General features: G+C 48.2%; 1 protein-coding gene across 6 annotated transcripts in view; it reads right to left on the reverse strand.

Annotated features, from left to right (window-relative positions):
- The window catches only part of PLEKHA7 (pleckstrin homology domain containing A7), a 218600-nt gene that overhangs the window by 40790 nt on the left and 160414 nt on the right, over nt 1-17396 (reverse strand). For 4 of the 6 annotated variants that reach the window (XM_083164692.1, XM_083164695.1, XM_083164697.1 and 1 more), the window contains 7 exons: nt 14351-14455; nt 13416-13488; nt 12982-13082; nt 9485-9651; nt 6651-7877; nt 4630-5116; nt 2494-2580 (listed from right to left, as the gene is read on the reverse strand). In XM_083164692.1, the coding sequence (XP_083020818.1) occupies nt 2494-2580; nt 4630-5116; nt 6651-7877; nt 9485-9651; nt 12982-13082; nt 13416-13488; nt 14351-14455 (2247 nt within the window). The remainder of the gene's footprint in view (nt 1-2493; nt 2581-4629; nt 5117-6650; nt 7878-9484; nt 9652-12981; nt 13083-13415; nt 13489-14350; nt 14456-17396) is intronic. The other 2 variants (XM_083164693.1, XM_083164696.1) reach the window with 1 other exon arrangement.

Below are 17396 nucleotides of genomic sequence, written 5' to 3' on the forward strand. Positions count from 1 at the left end.
ATATAGTGTACACCTCCTGTGTGTATCCCTGGGTAACGTTTAGATAGTGTACATCTTCTGGGTGTTCCCTGTGGTAATGTATAGATAGTGTACATCTCCTGTGTGTAACCCAGATAATATATACATAGTGTACACATCCTGTGTGTCCCCCTTGTAATGTATATATAGTGTATACCTCCTGTGTGTCCCCCATGTAATGTAGAATGTACATCTCCTGTGTGACCCACCTGGTAATGTATAGATAATGTACACATCCTGTGTCTCCCCCGGATAATGTATAGATAGTGTACACCTCCTGTGTGTCCCACAGGTAATGTATATATAGTGTACACCTCCTGTGTGTCCCCCGTGTAATGTATAGTGTACAACTCCTGTGTGTCCCCTGGGTAATGTATAGATAGTGTACACCTCCTGTGTGTCCCCCATGTAATGTAGAATGTACATCTCCTGTGTGTCCCACCTGGTATCGTATAGATAGTGTACACCTCCTTTGTCCCCTCCGGATAATGTATAGATATAGTGTACATCTCCTGGGTGTTCCCTGTGGTAATGTATAGATAGTGTACATCTCCTGTGTGTAACCCAGATAATATATACATAGTGTACACATCCTGTGTGTCCCCCTTGTAATGTATATATAGTGTATACCTCCTGTGTGTCCCCCATGTAATGTAGAATGTACATCTCCTGTGTGTCCCACCTGGTATCATATAGATAGTGTACATCTCCTGTGTGTCCCCCGGGTAATGTATATATAGTGTACACCTCCTGTGTGTCCCCCGTGTAATGTAGAGTGTACATCTCCTGTGTGACCCACCTGGTAATGTATAGATAATGTACACATCCTGTGTCTCCCCCGGATAATGTATAGATAGTGTACACCTCCTGTGTGTCCCACAGGTAATGTATATATAGTGTACACCTCCTGTGTGTCCCCCGTGTAATGTATAGTGTACAACTCCTGTGTGTCCCCTGGGTAACGTATAGATAGTGTACATCTCCTGTGTGTCCCCTGGGTAACGTATAGTGTACATCTCCTGTGTGTCCTGGTGTTTATATAGTGTACACCTCCTGTGTGTCCCCCGGGTAACGTATAGATAGTGTACATCTCCTGTGTGTCCCCTGGGTAACGTATAGTGTACACCTCCTGTGTGTCCTGGTGTTTATATAGTGTACACCTCCTCTGTGTCCCCCGGGGTAATGTATATAGTGTCCTGGAGTTGTGGCATATGACAGTGAAATGATCGTATCTTCCCCTATGTGATATATGTATGTGCACACATATACAGCCTCATGTACATATTGCACATTATATACACAATAATGATGGAATGAAGCAGAAGCTGGGATTTGCCATGCAGAGGCCACTATAACAATCAGTATATATAACACTTCACATGCATTTTCCTTGTGAATCATAATGAAGAATAGCACTGAATAATGACGAATAACACTACAGTACAAGTACTGACATGTCGTTGTGCCAATCGGAGTTGAGTATTTGTGGTTTAAATAATCCTCCTTATGGTTCAGACCACAGGCCAGGGCTAATGATGGAGTTTGGAGATGTAACCTGTCTGTAGAAGCATCGTATCTAATGAAATGTTGGCCAAAATAATCAGAGCCTTTTAAGAAATGCTTGTTGGCTCGTTTGCACAGGATGATGTCATACCTGGCTAATGACATCATCGGCGTGTGTGAGGCCTCAATGCTACCAGTTGGAGTCTGCCAACCATGAACAGGGGCATCCCTCACTCCTGGTCAAATCATTAGAGCCCCATTCACACAGATGATGGTGTCGTGGGGTGCTAAGGGCCACTAATGGGATGCATTGATGAGGACTCATTTGATTGGGTGAGGTATGTGATACCCCGGAAAGGTTAGCGGCCACGTCTGTGAGTATAATTGGTTGTATCATGCAGGTAAGCGCATAAGGTTGGTGCTGTGCAGCAGAATGTAGTCTATGAATACTGGCGCGGCGCCCAGCTATGCTGCGGCAATGGGTGAAGCACAAGGAAGCAGCGGGGTCACCACGAATGAGCCATGGCGCGGCTGACCTGGGAGGTGAGAAAGGTCGGCTTACGCTGCTTTAATTTGGCCATTGTGTAATTTCGGATGCTGCCCAAATTAGCCTGGTGTCTCCTTAACCGAATGAGGAGCAACGTAATCTCTTCAGGCTGCGGGTATTTAGAGACACTGTGAGAGACAGTCAGACAACAACAGGATCATGCACAGTGGACCCAGGGCCTGGATCTACAGCCCCATGTCACAGGGACCAGAGGCTCTTGGGGCACAGGTAGGGTGTGTTACCGGGGACACCAGGGTTTGTTAGGAGACCACAGAAGCCTCCGAGAAAATTCAGATTCATAGAAAAGGTTCTTTTCTCTCTGGTTCAGGTTTTGATGGAACATTTACTTTAGGGAAGATGCCTACATATAATACTTGAGGCAGAAACTACAAAATGGCAAAATAAAATGATGAGAAAGCTCTTACCGACTTGCCATGCAAACTGGGAGCACTTACAGTGTGTGTCATGTACCCCATGGACGGCATTGACCGACGATCCATGTGGGCTGCAGACTAAGGAGACAAGAGGAGAAGAATGAGGAGCCACCTAGTGGTCTGGGCACACATCTGGCACCCTAACCAAGAGCACCTTACACCTAGGGACAGCGGTGTAGCTAACCGCCACGGTGCCCGGAGCAAGGGCATGCTTTGCGCCCTCTCCCCCCTCCGGCGCCTGGGGCAAACAAGTAATTTGGGGGGTTATTCTAGTTCATTCTTGCTGACAAAATCCTTCTTAGATGGACAAAACCATGTGCACTGCGGGTGGGGCAGATGTAACTTGTGCAGAGAGAATTAGATTTGGGTGGGGTTTTTCTTCAAAGTGAGATCTATATTGCAGTGTAAAATAAAGCAGTCAGTATTTTCCCTGCACAGAAACAAAATAACTCACCCAAATCTAATTCTATCTGCACATGTTACATCTGCCCACCTGCAGTGCACATGGTTTTGTCCATCTAAGAAGGATTTTGTCAGAAAGAATGAACTAGAATAAACCCCTTGGTGCCCTGCTCTCTCTCTCTATGCTCCCCCCCCCACACACACACATACAAAATAAATATCCACTCATGTTATGGCTCCATCTCCTCCCCCCACCCCCCGTGCAATCGTGTGGGGGGCGCCATTAGGAGGTGCCTGTGCACCACTGGCACCCCCCGTGCGCATGCCTATGTACTAACTACTGCTGCCGTGGAAAGTGTCCTCCAGATTTTTGCATACCTTACCGCCTCCCCACTGCCTGCGCTGGCCGTCTGCAGGTCCTCTATATTCAAGGCAGTGTCTCTGCTACCGCCTCCTCTCCGCAGCGTGCCAGTCTGCTGCTGCCGTGCGCGATGTGACATGACTAGCGCACCAGAGGGGTCTAGTCCATGTCAAGCGCCGGGCCAGAGTGCGCATGTCTGGACGGAGTTCAGGATGCGGCCCACACGCTACATGGCGGCAGCAGACTGGTACGCTGCGGAGAGGAGGCGGTAGTAGCAGAGACGCTGCCGTGACTATAGAGGACCTGCAGACAGTCAGCACGGGTGGGGAGGGGGCAGTAAGGTATGCAAATGATCGCGGAGAAGGACACTTTCCGCGGCAGCAGTAGTTACTAAATCTCGACTTAGGCTTTCCACAGCAGGGGGCGCCCTGCAAACAGTTTGCGCCCGGAGCACAAGCTCCGCCGGAGCCACCCTAGCTACGCCTCTGCCTAGGGAGCCAAAACGTCTGGGCCAAACCTCCCCTCCAGGCATTTAAAATCAATAAAATCAACCATCACAGACCCAGAATGTCTGTTTTATACAGGAGAGTAAGGCCTGGGGGCAAGTCAAAGCAGGGTGAGGCCTCCTGTGTTACTGCAGAGCTAGAGGAGTCCCTAGGTGGAAGGTGGTCATCATACACCAAAACGTAAGCAAGAAATGGTGGTCTCTCTCTGCGCCGATAGGATAGGCCATTGCCTCTAGCTGAGCCCTGGCACTATAGATGCTCTAGAACCACCAGTTCTTTACACAGACTATACGGGTGTGGATCATATTGCCGACCAGACTTAGGTCGACACCATTGGGTCGACAGACAGCAAGGTCGACAGGGTTCTATGTCGACATGGGTGAAGGTCGACAGGTGTCTAGGTCGACAAATGCATTAGGTCTACATGGGTTAAGTCAACATGTTTTTTTTCACTGGTTTTTGACCCGAATATCGACATGGACACAGTTGAAAGTTAACCGCAGCCGCTCGCGATGCTGCGCTCGGCACACTATTTTATTCTCCCACCACGCCCTAGTGGATGGTAGGGCATGAAATACCGCCTGTCGGCACGCTGGCTCAAAAAACAGTCAAAAAAAAAAAAAAAAGTCAACCTCGCGACCTGTCGACCTAATGCATTTGTCGACCTAAAACCATGTCAACCTTGTCCCATGTCGGGTCGACAACACGATTCCGACTATACAACTACAGCCAAAACCTGTTTCTTGAGTCCAATACCTCTAAATGAAGTAGGTACTGGAGTAGTCACTGGTTACAACTGGATTATGACATCCTCTAAACATATAAGGGGTGAAATGTCAAAAGTCAGTTCACTATTACCTTCACAGCATGGATTCGGGTCTTCTGAGGTGACCCAGAGAAGGGGACATCGAAATGTCCTTCTGCCGGCCGCACGGTGAGTCTTTCTGCTGGAGTGTGGGGTCTTCTTGGAGGTAAATATTTTGCAGGTGCTGGTGGGACGTCCGATGGAGAAGGAGGAACAGAAATGGATCTTGGGACATCTAATAAGCTCTTCGCCCTGATGCGGTCTGCGGCATCCATAGTCCCCATGTAAATCTGCCCAGTGGGGCTGCCATGCTTAAACTGCTGTCTCTGTTGCCACTCGTACAGCTGCCACACGGTCCCTTCCTTGTTGGCCTTGCGTTCCTGGTTGGACATCTTGAAGTGGCTGACTCGGTCTTGCGCATATTTATAATCACTTGGCAAGTTCCGGCTGGGTGGAGGAGAGCCGCCGGAAGGATGTCTGCTTGTCTTTGGCACAGTTTGGTATCTCTCAGCGAGAGGCACAGGGTGGTCCAGACCAATGCTGGAAGAGGAGGGACAAGAAACAGGAAAGATTACATATGGAAGACTCTCATGATGGGTAACGACCAGAATTGCAATCTCTGACCTCCCAAACCCAATCACTCTCCTATAAATATAAGTTCATACAATACATCTTCATTACAGTTCCTTACAAGACCCCTGCCCATCTTTTCATGTACAAACCATTGTCATTTTAACATTTAGTTTTTTGTCAATGTCGACCTATTGCATGTATTTTTGTCAATGTCGACCTAGACACTGTCAACCTCTAACCAAGCTCCTGGGAGAAAGACAAGAAACCCAGATCATAGAATTCTATACATGACCTTTTCCTTTGAGACTGCAGGTGGCGCTACAGCTCCTGGGTAAACAATCAACCGTAGGAACATCTACGGTTTATAGAACCAGATTCCGCACTCTTAAGGTGCGTACACACGTACAGATTTGTCTGTCTGATCTGGTGGGAACAATAACCTGGAAATGTATGGGAGCATATGACAATCAAATAATTGTCCCCAAACGCTTGAAAACAGACAGTGATCAGTCAGACAAATTGTTTCAATCATTCTGATACAACAAATTATCAAAGCATATATATTTTTTTCGTTTTTCCTGCATTTTGGTGGAAATTTTTGAAGGTCGTATGCTCCCATACATTTCCAGGTTTTTGTTCCCACCATATAGATCGGACAGATAGATCTGTATGTGTGTACGCACCTTTAGAGGTTTGACAAGAGAACAGTCAACGCCTGAATTACAAGTAACATCCTGGAGACACATTCATAGGGTCTGTGGTCTCTCTCATATATAGTCCCCAGTGTAGCTGAGCAGGACCGGAAGGTATGTCTTATGGCGGCTGATCCCGCAAATCTCTGCCATCGCTCCACGCCCCCCGGCCGGAGCCTTGGGTGAGTGCACCCGGCGACCAGTTGCCGTGGCCACACGCACCGGGGCGTATGCACATGTGCACAGAAATGTGGCTGCGCATAGGCCAAACATCAGTCCTCGTGGCTGCGTTTGTACAGAATCGGTCTCTCCATGATAAAGGACGTAGGGGGCGGGAACTGGACGGGGCAAAGTGATCGCATGGAAGCACACAGACTTGTGGGAGCTTAATGGGAGTGCATCAAATGTTCTATGTGACTCAGGGGCAGATTTATTAAGCTCGGTGAAGTGATAAACTGTCTGGTTTTATCACCGGCCAATCAGCTCCTACCTGTCATATTTTAAACTAAGCCTGTAACTTCACAGGTAGGAGCTGATTGGCCGGTGATAAAAACCAGACACTTTATCACGTCACCGATCATAATAAATCTACCCCTGAGTCCTGCGCATGGGCAAGCCTGTTTTGGATGGATCTCTTGCACCCAGTAAGGTTCTGCTGTTGCCCGCAGCAACTGCCACTTATTCCAAACTTCATTCTGTCGACCTAGTGACCATATCCCCTATGATTTCTAAGGATGCCCCATTACATGCACACAACACAAGTTCCAAGCCAACAATGTCTTGAAGATGATATACAGAAAACCTCTTACCTTTTACCGTCTTCTTTCTGTACCTTTACCCAGTGCTCCACTTGGCCCATAACGCTTTTTCTCTGCACCTGTTTTTCGGAATTGGCACCTGAAACAAATCTTCTCTTATACGTGTCTGTCCCGTTCTGCTGGATGGGACCGGCACTGACGCGGAACGAGGGCGGAAGGGTCCCATTCCTCTCAATGTTCTGAGGTTGAAGTGTCTGTGCAGCTGAGGTTCGGTAGGTCCTGGAGAAATCTGTGAAAGCTGACGGTCTGTCATTGGGGAAAAAGTAGGGTGCGGCTTTTCCTCCATTGGAATTTAAGGTGTTTTTGTGAGCAATGTAGCTATCGGGGTCTCCCAGATTTCGAGAGCGTCCTTGATCCGCTGCAACCTGGTGGTTCAGCTTGTCCCCGGGATCACGACTCCGGTCTCGGTCACCTGCTTCCCGGTACCGCTCTTTGTCCCCCACATCCCGGTAGCCCTCCTTTCCCCCCGCATCCCTGTAGCGTTCCTTTCCCCCCGCATCCCGGTAGCGCTCCTTGTGTCCTGCATCCATGTGGAGGTCCTTGTTCCCTGCATCCTGGTAGTGATCTTTGTCCCCCACATCCCGGTACCGCTCCTTGTTCCCCACATCCAGGTAGAGCTGCTTGTCCCCTATATCCCGATAGCGCTCCTTGTCCCCCACATTCTGGTCACGCCCCATCTCCCCGGCATCCCGATAGCGCTCCTTGTTGCCCACATTCTGGTCAAGCCCCATCTCCTCTGCATCCCGATAGCGCTCCTTGTTTCCTGTATCCCGGTAGAGCGCCTTCTCCCCAGCATCCCGGTAGCGCTCCTTGTCCCCCACATCCCGGTAGCGCTCCTTGTCCCCCACATCGCGGTAGCGCTCCTTGTTGCCCACATTCTGGTCAAGCCCCATCTCTCCTGCATCCCGATAGCGCTCCTTGTTTCCCGTATCCCGGTAGAGCTCCTTTTTTTCCGTATCCCGGTAGAGCGCCTTCTCCCCGGCATCCCAGTAGCGTTCCTTGACTCCTGCATCCTGTTGGTTCTCTACATCTCCCATATCTCGATATCGCTCCTTGTCCCCCGAATCTCGTCTCTGCTCCTCTGGCTTGGAGGAAAAAGGCTCCTTGGACATCTGATAAATGTTTCTTATCGGGGCCACTTCGGGCTTTGCATATTCTTTGAAAGACTCAACGTGGTTATTCTCAGGAGCCGCCGGCCATTCCATGTCATCAGTCTCCCTGAAACAAAACACAAGATGATTCTAGCTTTGGGAACACCATGAATACGTGTTTCAGAACAGTGAAATATTCCTTTCTCTACAGTTAACCCCAAATTGGTCAAATAAAACGGGTTTGAAATCACCTAGAAAAATAAACGCCCTCTGTGATGTTCCACAGGAACCAGGACACGGTGGCCCCGCGTCTCTCCATCCAGCAAAATAAACATGAGCTGGTGACTCTCCTGCCGCCAGGATCTAGAAGCTGGTGGATGTCCTGACCGCTCCACACGCGGTATATTGCTGAGCTCAGGGCTTACACACTTCCTGAGCTGTCTCTGGTTAGAGACGGACCTGCAGGATCACTAACGCTCTGCAGAATGTTTCAGCGAGTCAATAGGAGACGCTGCAACTATGTCAGCAGGTAATTGGAGTTAGAGAACGAGGGACAATTACAGCTTTCCTGCAGACACGATGAACAGGGAATGAGTAGTAAATCAGTGACTGAATACAGAAAGTTCCGTAGGGTGGGGAGCTCATGTCTACGTGTTACAGCCGTGTAATAAAACATGTGTGTGAAGAATTACACACCTATGTGTAACGCGGAGTTAGCAAAAATGACTGCATAAACTACACAGTTGCAGGGGAGCTGCACTAAGGGGAGCAGCGCCATCTTTAGGTCACAGGGGGAATCGGTGGACAGGGGAAGTAAAAAGCAAAAGATCAGAATGTCATCCCCACAAGCCCCAGCTGAAGAATAAACTTTTTTCCCAGTCGCAAAGGGCTCCCGGTGTGTTCTGCAGGGACGTTATACATTGCTGCAAGAGTTTCTGTATTGACCAATCATATAGCTCTAGTTGGTGACCAGTTCCCCAAATCTCTGAACATAGAACTTGGGCAGTCCTTCCTTATAACTGGGACCTCCTACACCCACTAATAATTAGCCCTCCTCAATTTGCAGTTTCAAGACTAGAGCTGTATATTGTATGGATACATCAGCCTTATAATGGTGGCGGATGTGTCCTGTGTCTATGCTCCATTTATATATGGGCATGGCTCTGGGTTCAGCAGACCTGCATGGCATGCTATTGGTGCCCATTACCTGCGGTTATTGTCAGGTCCGTCTTCATTGCACATTAACCCAATAGGGCCCGTTGTAAGTTAATGCATTGGGTTATCCTACGGTCAGGGAAAGTGCTTCACAGTTATAACATAGGACAATGTGCAAACTACTGTCCATTGTAAGGATATTATATGTCAGAGGAACAGTAGGCAAATATATAGTATTCCCTGTTTCCTGCCTGAGGCGTCACCGTCTGCTCTGGTGCTTCTCGAACACTCAACAACAACTGTAGCACAATCGGAGTATGAACCGTACAATGATAGAGTATGAAAGTGGCTGTCAGCCAGTTCCCTATCCCAGTATATATTGCACCACTGTTAACCGCTGCAGTGTCAATATACTACAGCTACTGCAATCTGCCCCATAACACGCAGATAGGATCCAGCATGTGCTGGCTGCTGCTAATCTAGAACCGTACATGATACAGTTACTGCCCCAGCGATACCCACCTGAGCCCCCCGGCAGCCACACACTGAGGTGCCCAACCAATACCACAGACCACTTGCCTGGTTCTCTCGGGGACAGGTTGGATGAGGGCAGCCTGGTTCATTACTCGGATCCAGCCGTTCATGTCCTCCTGGGTGTCCGCACTGAAGTAGTAGGTTCTCATCCCAGAATGTTCCCGCTGGGAGCCCTTCTGCTGAATATAGACACGCATCCCGGTATGTACAGCCTAGAACATATACATACAATTACCAACACGCATCCCGGTATGTACAGCCTAGAACATATACATACAATTACCAACACGCATCCCGGTGTGTATAGCCTAGAACATATACATACAATTACCAACACGCATCCCAGTATGTACAGCCTAGAACATATACATACAATTACCAACACGCATCCCGGTATGTACAGCCTAGAACATATACATACAATTACCAACACGCATCCCAGTATGTACAGCCTAGAACATATACATACAATTACCAACACGCATCCCGGTATGTACAGCCTAGAACATATACATACAATTACCAACACGCATCCCGGTGTGTACAGCCTAGAACATATACATACAATTACCAACACGCATCCCGGTATGTACAGCCTAGAACATATACATACAATTACCAACACGCATCCCGGTATGTACAGCCTAGAACATATACATACAATTACCAACACGCATCCCGGTATGTACAGCCTAGAACATATACATACAATTACCAACACGCATCCCGGTATGTACAGCCTAGAACATATACATACAATTACCAACACGCATCCCGGTATGTACAGCCTAGAACATATACATACAATTACCAACACGCATCCGGGTATGTACAGCCTAGAACATTTACATACAATTACCAACACGCATCCCGGTATGTACAGCCTAGAACATATACATACAATTACCAACACGCATCCCGGTATGTACAGCCTAGAACATATACATACAATTACCAACACGCATCCCGGTATGTACAGCCTAGAACATATACATACAATTACCAACACGCATCCGGGTATGTACAGCCTAGAACATATACATACAATTACCAACACGCATCCCGGTGTGTATAGCCTAGAACATATACATACAATTACCAACACGCATCCCGGTGTGTACAGCCTAGAACATATACATACAATTACCAACACGCATCCCGGTATGTACAGCCTAGAACATATACATACAATTACCAACACACTTCCTGGTGTGTACAGCCTAGAACATATACATACAATTACCAACACGCATCCCGGTGTGTATAGCCTAGAACATATACATACAATTACCAACACGCATCCCGGTATGTACAGCCTAGAACATATACATACAATTACCAACACACATCCCGGTATGTACAGCCTAGAACATATACATACAATTACCAACACGCATCCCGGTATGTACAGCCTAGAACATATACATACAATTACCAACACGCATCCCGGTGTGTACAGCCTAGAAAATATACATACAATTACCAACACGCATCCCGGTATGTACAGCCTAGAACATATACATACAATTACCAACACGCATCCCGGTATGTACAGCCTAGAACATATACATACAATTACCAACACACTTCCCGGTGTGTACAGCCTAGAACATATACATACAATTACCAACACGCATCCCGGTATGTACAGCCTAGAACATATACATACAATTACCAACACACATCCCGGTGTGTACAGCCTAGAACATATACATACAATTACCAACACGCATCTCGGTGTGTACAGCCTGCAGCACATAAATACAGTTACCAACACGCATCCCGGTATGTACAGCCTGCAGCACCTACATACAATTACTAACACGCATCCCGATGTGTACAGCCTGCAGCACATACATACAATTACCAACACGCATCCCGATGTGTACAGCCTGCAGCACACACATACAATTACCAACATGTTCCCCATGTGTACAGCCTGCAGCACATACATACAATTACCAACATGTTCCCCATGTGTACAGCCTGCAGCACATACATACAATTACCAACATGTGCCCCGTGTGTACAGCCTGCAGCACATACATACAATTACCAACATGTGCCCCGTGTGTACAGCCTGTTACACAATAATACAATACATACAAAGCATCTAGACTCCCCACAGTGGTCTGGAAGACAATACACAGAGACCAGCTCTAGTCTAATCAATCTGTAGACAGTAACGGAACGTTCAGTAAAGAAATGAATTGAATGGCCTATAATGCTGGACCCGTAGCCATGTATGGGGGACACTCAATCTCCGCAATAGATAAATCACAGGGAAGTTGTCATTATACAAGCAATGGTTCTTACTTACATAAACCTGATACCCTAAGCCAGAATAATCAGTCTCTGCTCGTACATAACAAACTGACCTTCACAGATGAAGTCTGAGAAGCTCCCAAATTCCGTACAGGACCTTACCCCATCGGCGGAGCTGAGAGACGCCTGTGCTCCTGGCTGGCACTACGCTGTGACACTGGGAGCTGTCGGACGCACCCATCACTAACACGAACTGACAGGCATTGAGCACAGCTCCAGTGGGCTCAGCAATTCTCCGGGTGATCTAACACTGTGTTTATTCACAGGGGCCATTGCCAATTGTTTCCATATACCAGCCTCGTCCGCCGCCTCATGGGAGGTAACTTACAGATGGGCCCATCCACACAACTCCCTAACTATGAGGGAAGTCCAGCGAGCGACGATTCTGGGGCAGTACGCCGCAAAAATCAATATTCAGAAAACTTCTCTCGCTCTCTCTCCCATAAACAGATCCATCTGTCTGCAGACAAATCCTAATTACTCACCATACCACATCGCCTCCATAAGAGGCTTCAAATGTTAATAACTTTTTATGCATAAAAATAAAGTGACAATTAATGTACGCGAGCCCGCAATAAATCAGGATTTACATTTGTACGGAAGGGAGAAGACGAAAAAATAATCCATTGTAGCCGGTAAATGGGGAGTAAATAGCTCAAATTAGTTTGATGTGCCAAGGCTAATGAAAGAGGCGCTCACTACGAAAACAGTTCAAATTAAATCTCGCTAATAGCTTTTATTATCTACAATAAGGAGCAGAGAGATTTCCCAGCTGAGAGTTCTGAGCGGATGCAATTCCAGAGACGGGGAGGTGCGTCAACTATATACGAGAAACTAGACCGTTGTGGTACAAACGGGGGCCTCTAATATCCCAGTCTGGAGTACAGCCTAATTGTGCGCAAAAGGCGGGGGGGCATCCAAAGGAAGATAAGGCTGGAAGCAGGACGAGGTCACTGGAGACTTATTGGGGGTCTCACAGAGACATGAATGGACATTTCATCAGCTACTACCTAATTTCGGGTTCTTATGGTCAATTTATGGAGCCGAACATTTGCGCATATTGCTGGTTCCACCCGTGGCGCTGAAATGATCTGTCTGAAAGATTCTTCTGCTGCTCCGTACACTCCTTATAATGGCCTCTATTGCATTATAACTCACTTTTTGTGTGTCTATATTAATGAGGACGGAACACAAGGCGCAACGTTTCACAATCATACCTTAAAGGAATACTTGCGATTTATGCGATCCTCGGCCGCTGTAGGAGAGATGACGTAACCCGGAAGGGGTATGCTGCCCAATATGGACTCTTCTCTGCTGTCTGGTAGAGGAGAGAGAACGGCTGTCACTGGGGTGCATGGAGGGTATATCAGATATATGGTACTGTATTATAATGGCCCAAATACACAAGTGCTTCCATCACTGAATCAGCCCCATAGCCGAGTGATTCCTAGACCCTGTTGGAGAGTTATAGCTGCATAGCACTTTTATTCCTTAGCATAATATGAATGAACCAGCATTCATATTACTGATCTATGCAGAAATTTGGTAACTGGAAACAATCAACTTCTAGGTAATATCCTAGAAACAAGTCCAACAGGTAAGACCACACACACCTCTGTAACATCTCATGGTCTGTTGGCTGACCTCTCACCTTTGTAGTAGAACAAACAGTAGTCAGACAGCAGGAACCATCGTCTCTTCCAAAGCTTCATCCCTGAGCTGTCCTGTAGGGGAGAACATCACATACTTAGAGCACAAAGGCAGAGAGTGCAGGCAATTGGGGAGACTGAAGCATCACTGCCCCCCTCCCTGTGTAGAATCCCAGTAATCCATGCTGTGCATTGCAGCACAGCATGACTGCACTGGGTCTGCTCAGCTGGAGAAGCCCCTCCCCCGCACAAAGGACCCTGCTACATTCCAGCCAATCTGTCTGCTCAGCTAGAGAAGCCCCTCCCCCGCACAAAATACCCTGCTGCAATCCTGCCAATCTGTCTGCTGAGCTAGAGAAGCCCCTCCCCCGCACAAAGGACTCTGCTACATTCCAGCCAATCTGTCTGCTCAGCTAGAGAAGCCCCTCCCCCGCACAAAATACCCTGCTGCAATCCTGCCAATCTGTCTGCTGAGCTAGAGAAGCCCCTCCCCCGCACAAAATACCCTGCTGCAATCCTGCCAATCTGTCTGCTGAGCTAGAGAAGCCCCTCCCCCCGCACAAAGGACCCAGCTGCAATCCTGCCAATCTGTCTGCTGAGCTAGAGAAGCCCCTCCCCCGCACAAAGGACCCAGCTGCAATCCTGCCAATCTGTCTGCTGAGCTAGAGAAGCCCCTCCCCCGCACAAAGGAACCTGCTGCAATCCTGCCAATCTGTCAGCTGAGCTAGAGAAGTCCCTCCCCGAAATATTGCAATGCGTTCCAACATTTCAATTATTTCAGGTTAAGGAGCTGATAAATCTTTATGTAAAACTACTCATCCACATTTATTTGTACGTGTTCTTTGTACATTTTGCACAGCTAGAGAAACGTGTGGGTCGCCGTACCACATGACATAGGGGCACTACTTGTTCTCCTGGTAAGGGCCCAATCACCCACCTGTTTGTGGAGCCATCCTCGCACCAGCACTGGAAGGTCCGGGTTCCTCTTGATGGACTGGTCTCTCTTCCCAAAGCTGTACACTCTGCTGCCAGATTTAGGAGCCTGAAAGAGCCAGTGATTGCAGAACTTATTTCTCAGCAGTGGGTTATGGGGAAATGAATGGCGTCTAAAGTGGCAGCACTGCCGTGTACCGGTACATCACACGCAGTGTCCCACCACATATATATATACCAGTACATCACACGCAGTGTCCCACCACATATATATATACCAGTACATCACACGCAGTGTCCCACCACATATATATATACCAGTACATCACACGCAGTGTCCCGCAGCACTGCCGTATACCAGTACATCACACGCAGTGTCCCGCAGCACTGCCGTGTATCAGTACATCACACGCAGTGTCCCACAGCACTGCCGTATACCAGTGCATCACATGCAGTGTCCCGCAGCACTGCCGTATACCAGTACATCACACGCAGTGTCCCGCAGCACTGCCGATTACCAGTACATCACATGCAGTGTCCCGCAGCACTGCCATATACCAGTACATCACACGCAGTGTCCCGCAGCACTGCCGAATACCAGTACATCACACGCAGTGTCCCGCAGCACTGCCGTGTACCAGTACATCACATGCAGTGTCCCGCAGCACTGCCATGTATCAGTACATCACACGCAGTGTCCCGCAGCACTGCCGTGTGCCAGTACATCACACGCAGTGTCCCGCAGCACTGCCATGTATCAGTACATCACACGCAGAGTCCCGCAGCACTGCCATGTATCAGTACATCACACGCAGTGTCCCGCAGCACTGCCATGTATCAGTACATCACACGCAGTGTCCCGCAGCACTGCCATGTATCAGTACATCACACGCAGTGTCCCGCAGCACTGCCATGTATCAGTACATCACACGCAGTGTCCCGCAGCACTGCCATGTATCAGTACATCACACCCAGTGTCCCGCAGCACTTCCGTGTATCAGTACATCACACGCAGTGTCCCGCAGCACTGCCGTGTATCAGTACATCACACGCAGTGTCCCAAACAATCCGGCATGGTGCAGCAACATACAGTAATACAATGCAGCTTCCATACAAGATCCTAGCCTACACTGCTTCCATAGCTATGAAAGCAGTAATAATAATATAGTACAGTACTAATATATTAACTACTTATAGCTTATATAAAAAGAGTAAATCCAAAAAAGCTCATATCACAATGTTAGTAAGTGTACGTAAATCACAGAGCAATACACCAGTGATAATATACAGACATAGGGCATTCTGAATATAATGTTATTCATGGTTACCAATAATAGCTATCACCTACTACACACTATAACTAATAACTCATTTACTATACAGTGACCAGTAATATCACCTACTACACACTGTAACTAGTGATAGTATGCAGACTGGGAGGCTGGTCTGTACTGCACTGTTACACCCTATACTGCTCTGTATCACACTACAGTATGCAGACTGGGAGGTAGGGTCTGTACTGCTCTGTATCACACTACAGTACGCAGACTGGGAGGCTGGTCTGTACTGCACTGTGACACCCTATACTGCTCTGTATCACACTACAGTACGCAGACTGGGAGGCTGGCCTGTACTGCACTGTTACACCCTATACTGCTCTGTATCACACTACAGTACGCAGACTGGGAGGCTGGTCTGTACTGCACTGTTACACCCTATACTGCTCTGTATCACACTACAGTATGTAGACTGGGAGGTAGGGTCTGTACTGCTCTGTATCACACTACAGTACGCAGACTGGGAGGCTGGTCTGTACTGCACTGTGACACCCTATACTGCTCTGTATCACACTACAGTACGCAGACTGGGAGGCTGGTCTGTACTGCACTTTTACACCCTATACTGCTCTGTATCACACTACAGTATGCAGACTGGGAGGTAGGGTCTGTACTGCTCTGTATCACACTACAGCACGCAGACTGGGAGGCTGGTCTGTACTGCACTGTGACACCCTATACTGCTCTGTATCACACTACTGTATGCACACTGGGAGGCTGGTCTGTACTGCACTGTGACACCCTATACTGCTCTGTATCACACTACAGTATGCAGACTAGGAGGTAGGGTCTGTACTGCACTGTGACACCCTATACTGCTCTGTATCACACTACAGTATGCAGACTGGGAGGCTGGTCTGTATTGCACTGGGAGGTAGGTCTGTACTACACTGTGACACCCTACACTGCTCTTTATCACACTACTGTATGCAGACTAGGAGGCTGGTCTGTACTGCACTGTGACACCCTATACTGCTCTGCGTCTGTATCACACTGCTGTATGCAGACTAGGAGGCTGGTCTGTACTGCACTGTGACACCCTATACTGCTCTGTATCACACTACAGTATGCAGACTGGGAGGTAGGGTCTGTACTGCACTGTGACACCCTATACCAGCTCTGTATCACACTACAGTATGCAGACTGGGAGGTAGGTCTGTACTGCACTGTGACACCCTACACTGCTCTGTATCACAGTACAGTACGCAGACTGGGAGGTAGGGTCTGTACTGCACTGTGACACCCTACACTGCTCTGTATCACAGTACAGTACGCAGACTGGGAGGTAGGGTCTGTACTGCACTGTGACACCCTATACTGCTCTGTATCACACTACAGTACGCAGACTGGGAGGTAGGGTCTGTACTGCACTGTGACACCCTATACTGCTCTGTATCACACTACAGTACGCAGACTGGGAGGCTGGTCTGTACTGCACTGTTACACCCTATACTGCTCTGTATCACACTACAGTATGTAGACTGGGAGGTAGGGTCTGTACTGCTCTGTATCACACTACAGTACGCAGACTGGGAGGCTGGTCTGTACTGCACTGTGACACCCTATACTGCTCTGTATCACACTACAGTACGCAGACTGGGAGGCTGGTCTGTACTGCACTTTTACACCCTATACTGCTCTGTATCACACTACAGTATGCAGACTGGGAGGTAGGGTCTGTACTGCTCTGTATCACACTACAGTACGCAGACT

Source organism: Crinia signifera, chromosome 11, assembly GCF_055691185.1.
Source record: "Crinia signifera chromosome 11, ASM5569118v1, whole genome shotgun sequence".
Classification (NCBI taxonomy): Eukaryota; Metazoa; Chordata; class Amphibia; order Anura; family Myobatrachidae; genus Crinia; species Crinia signifera.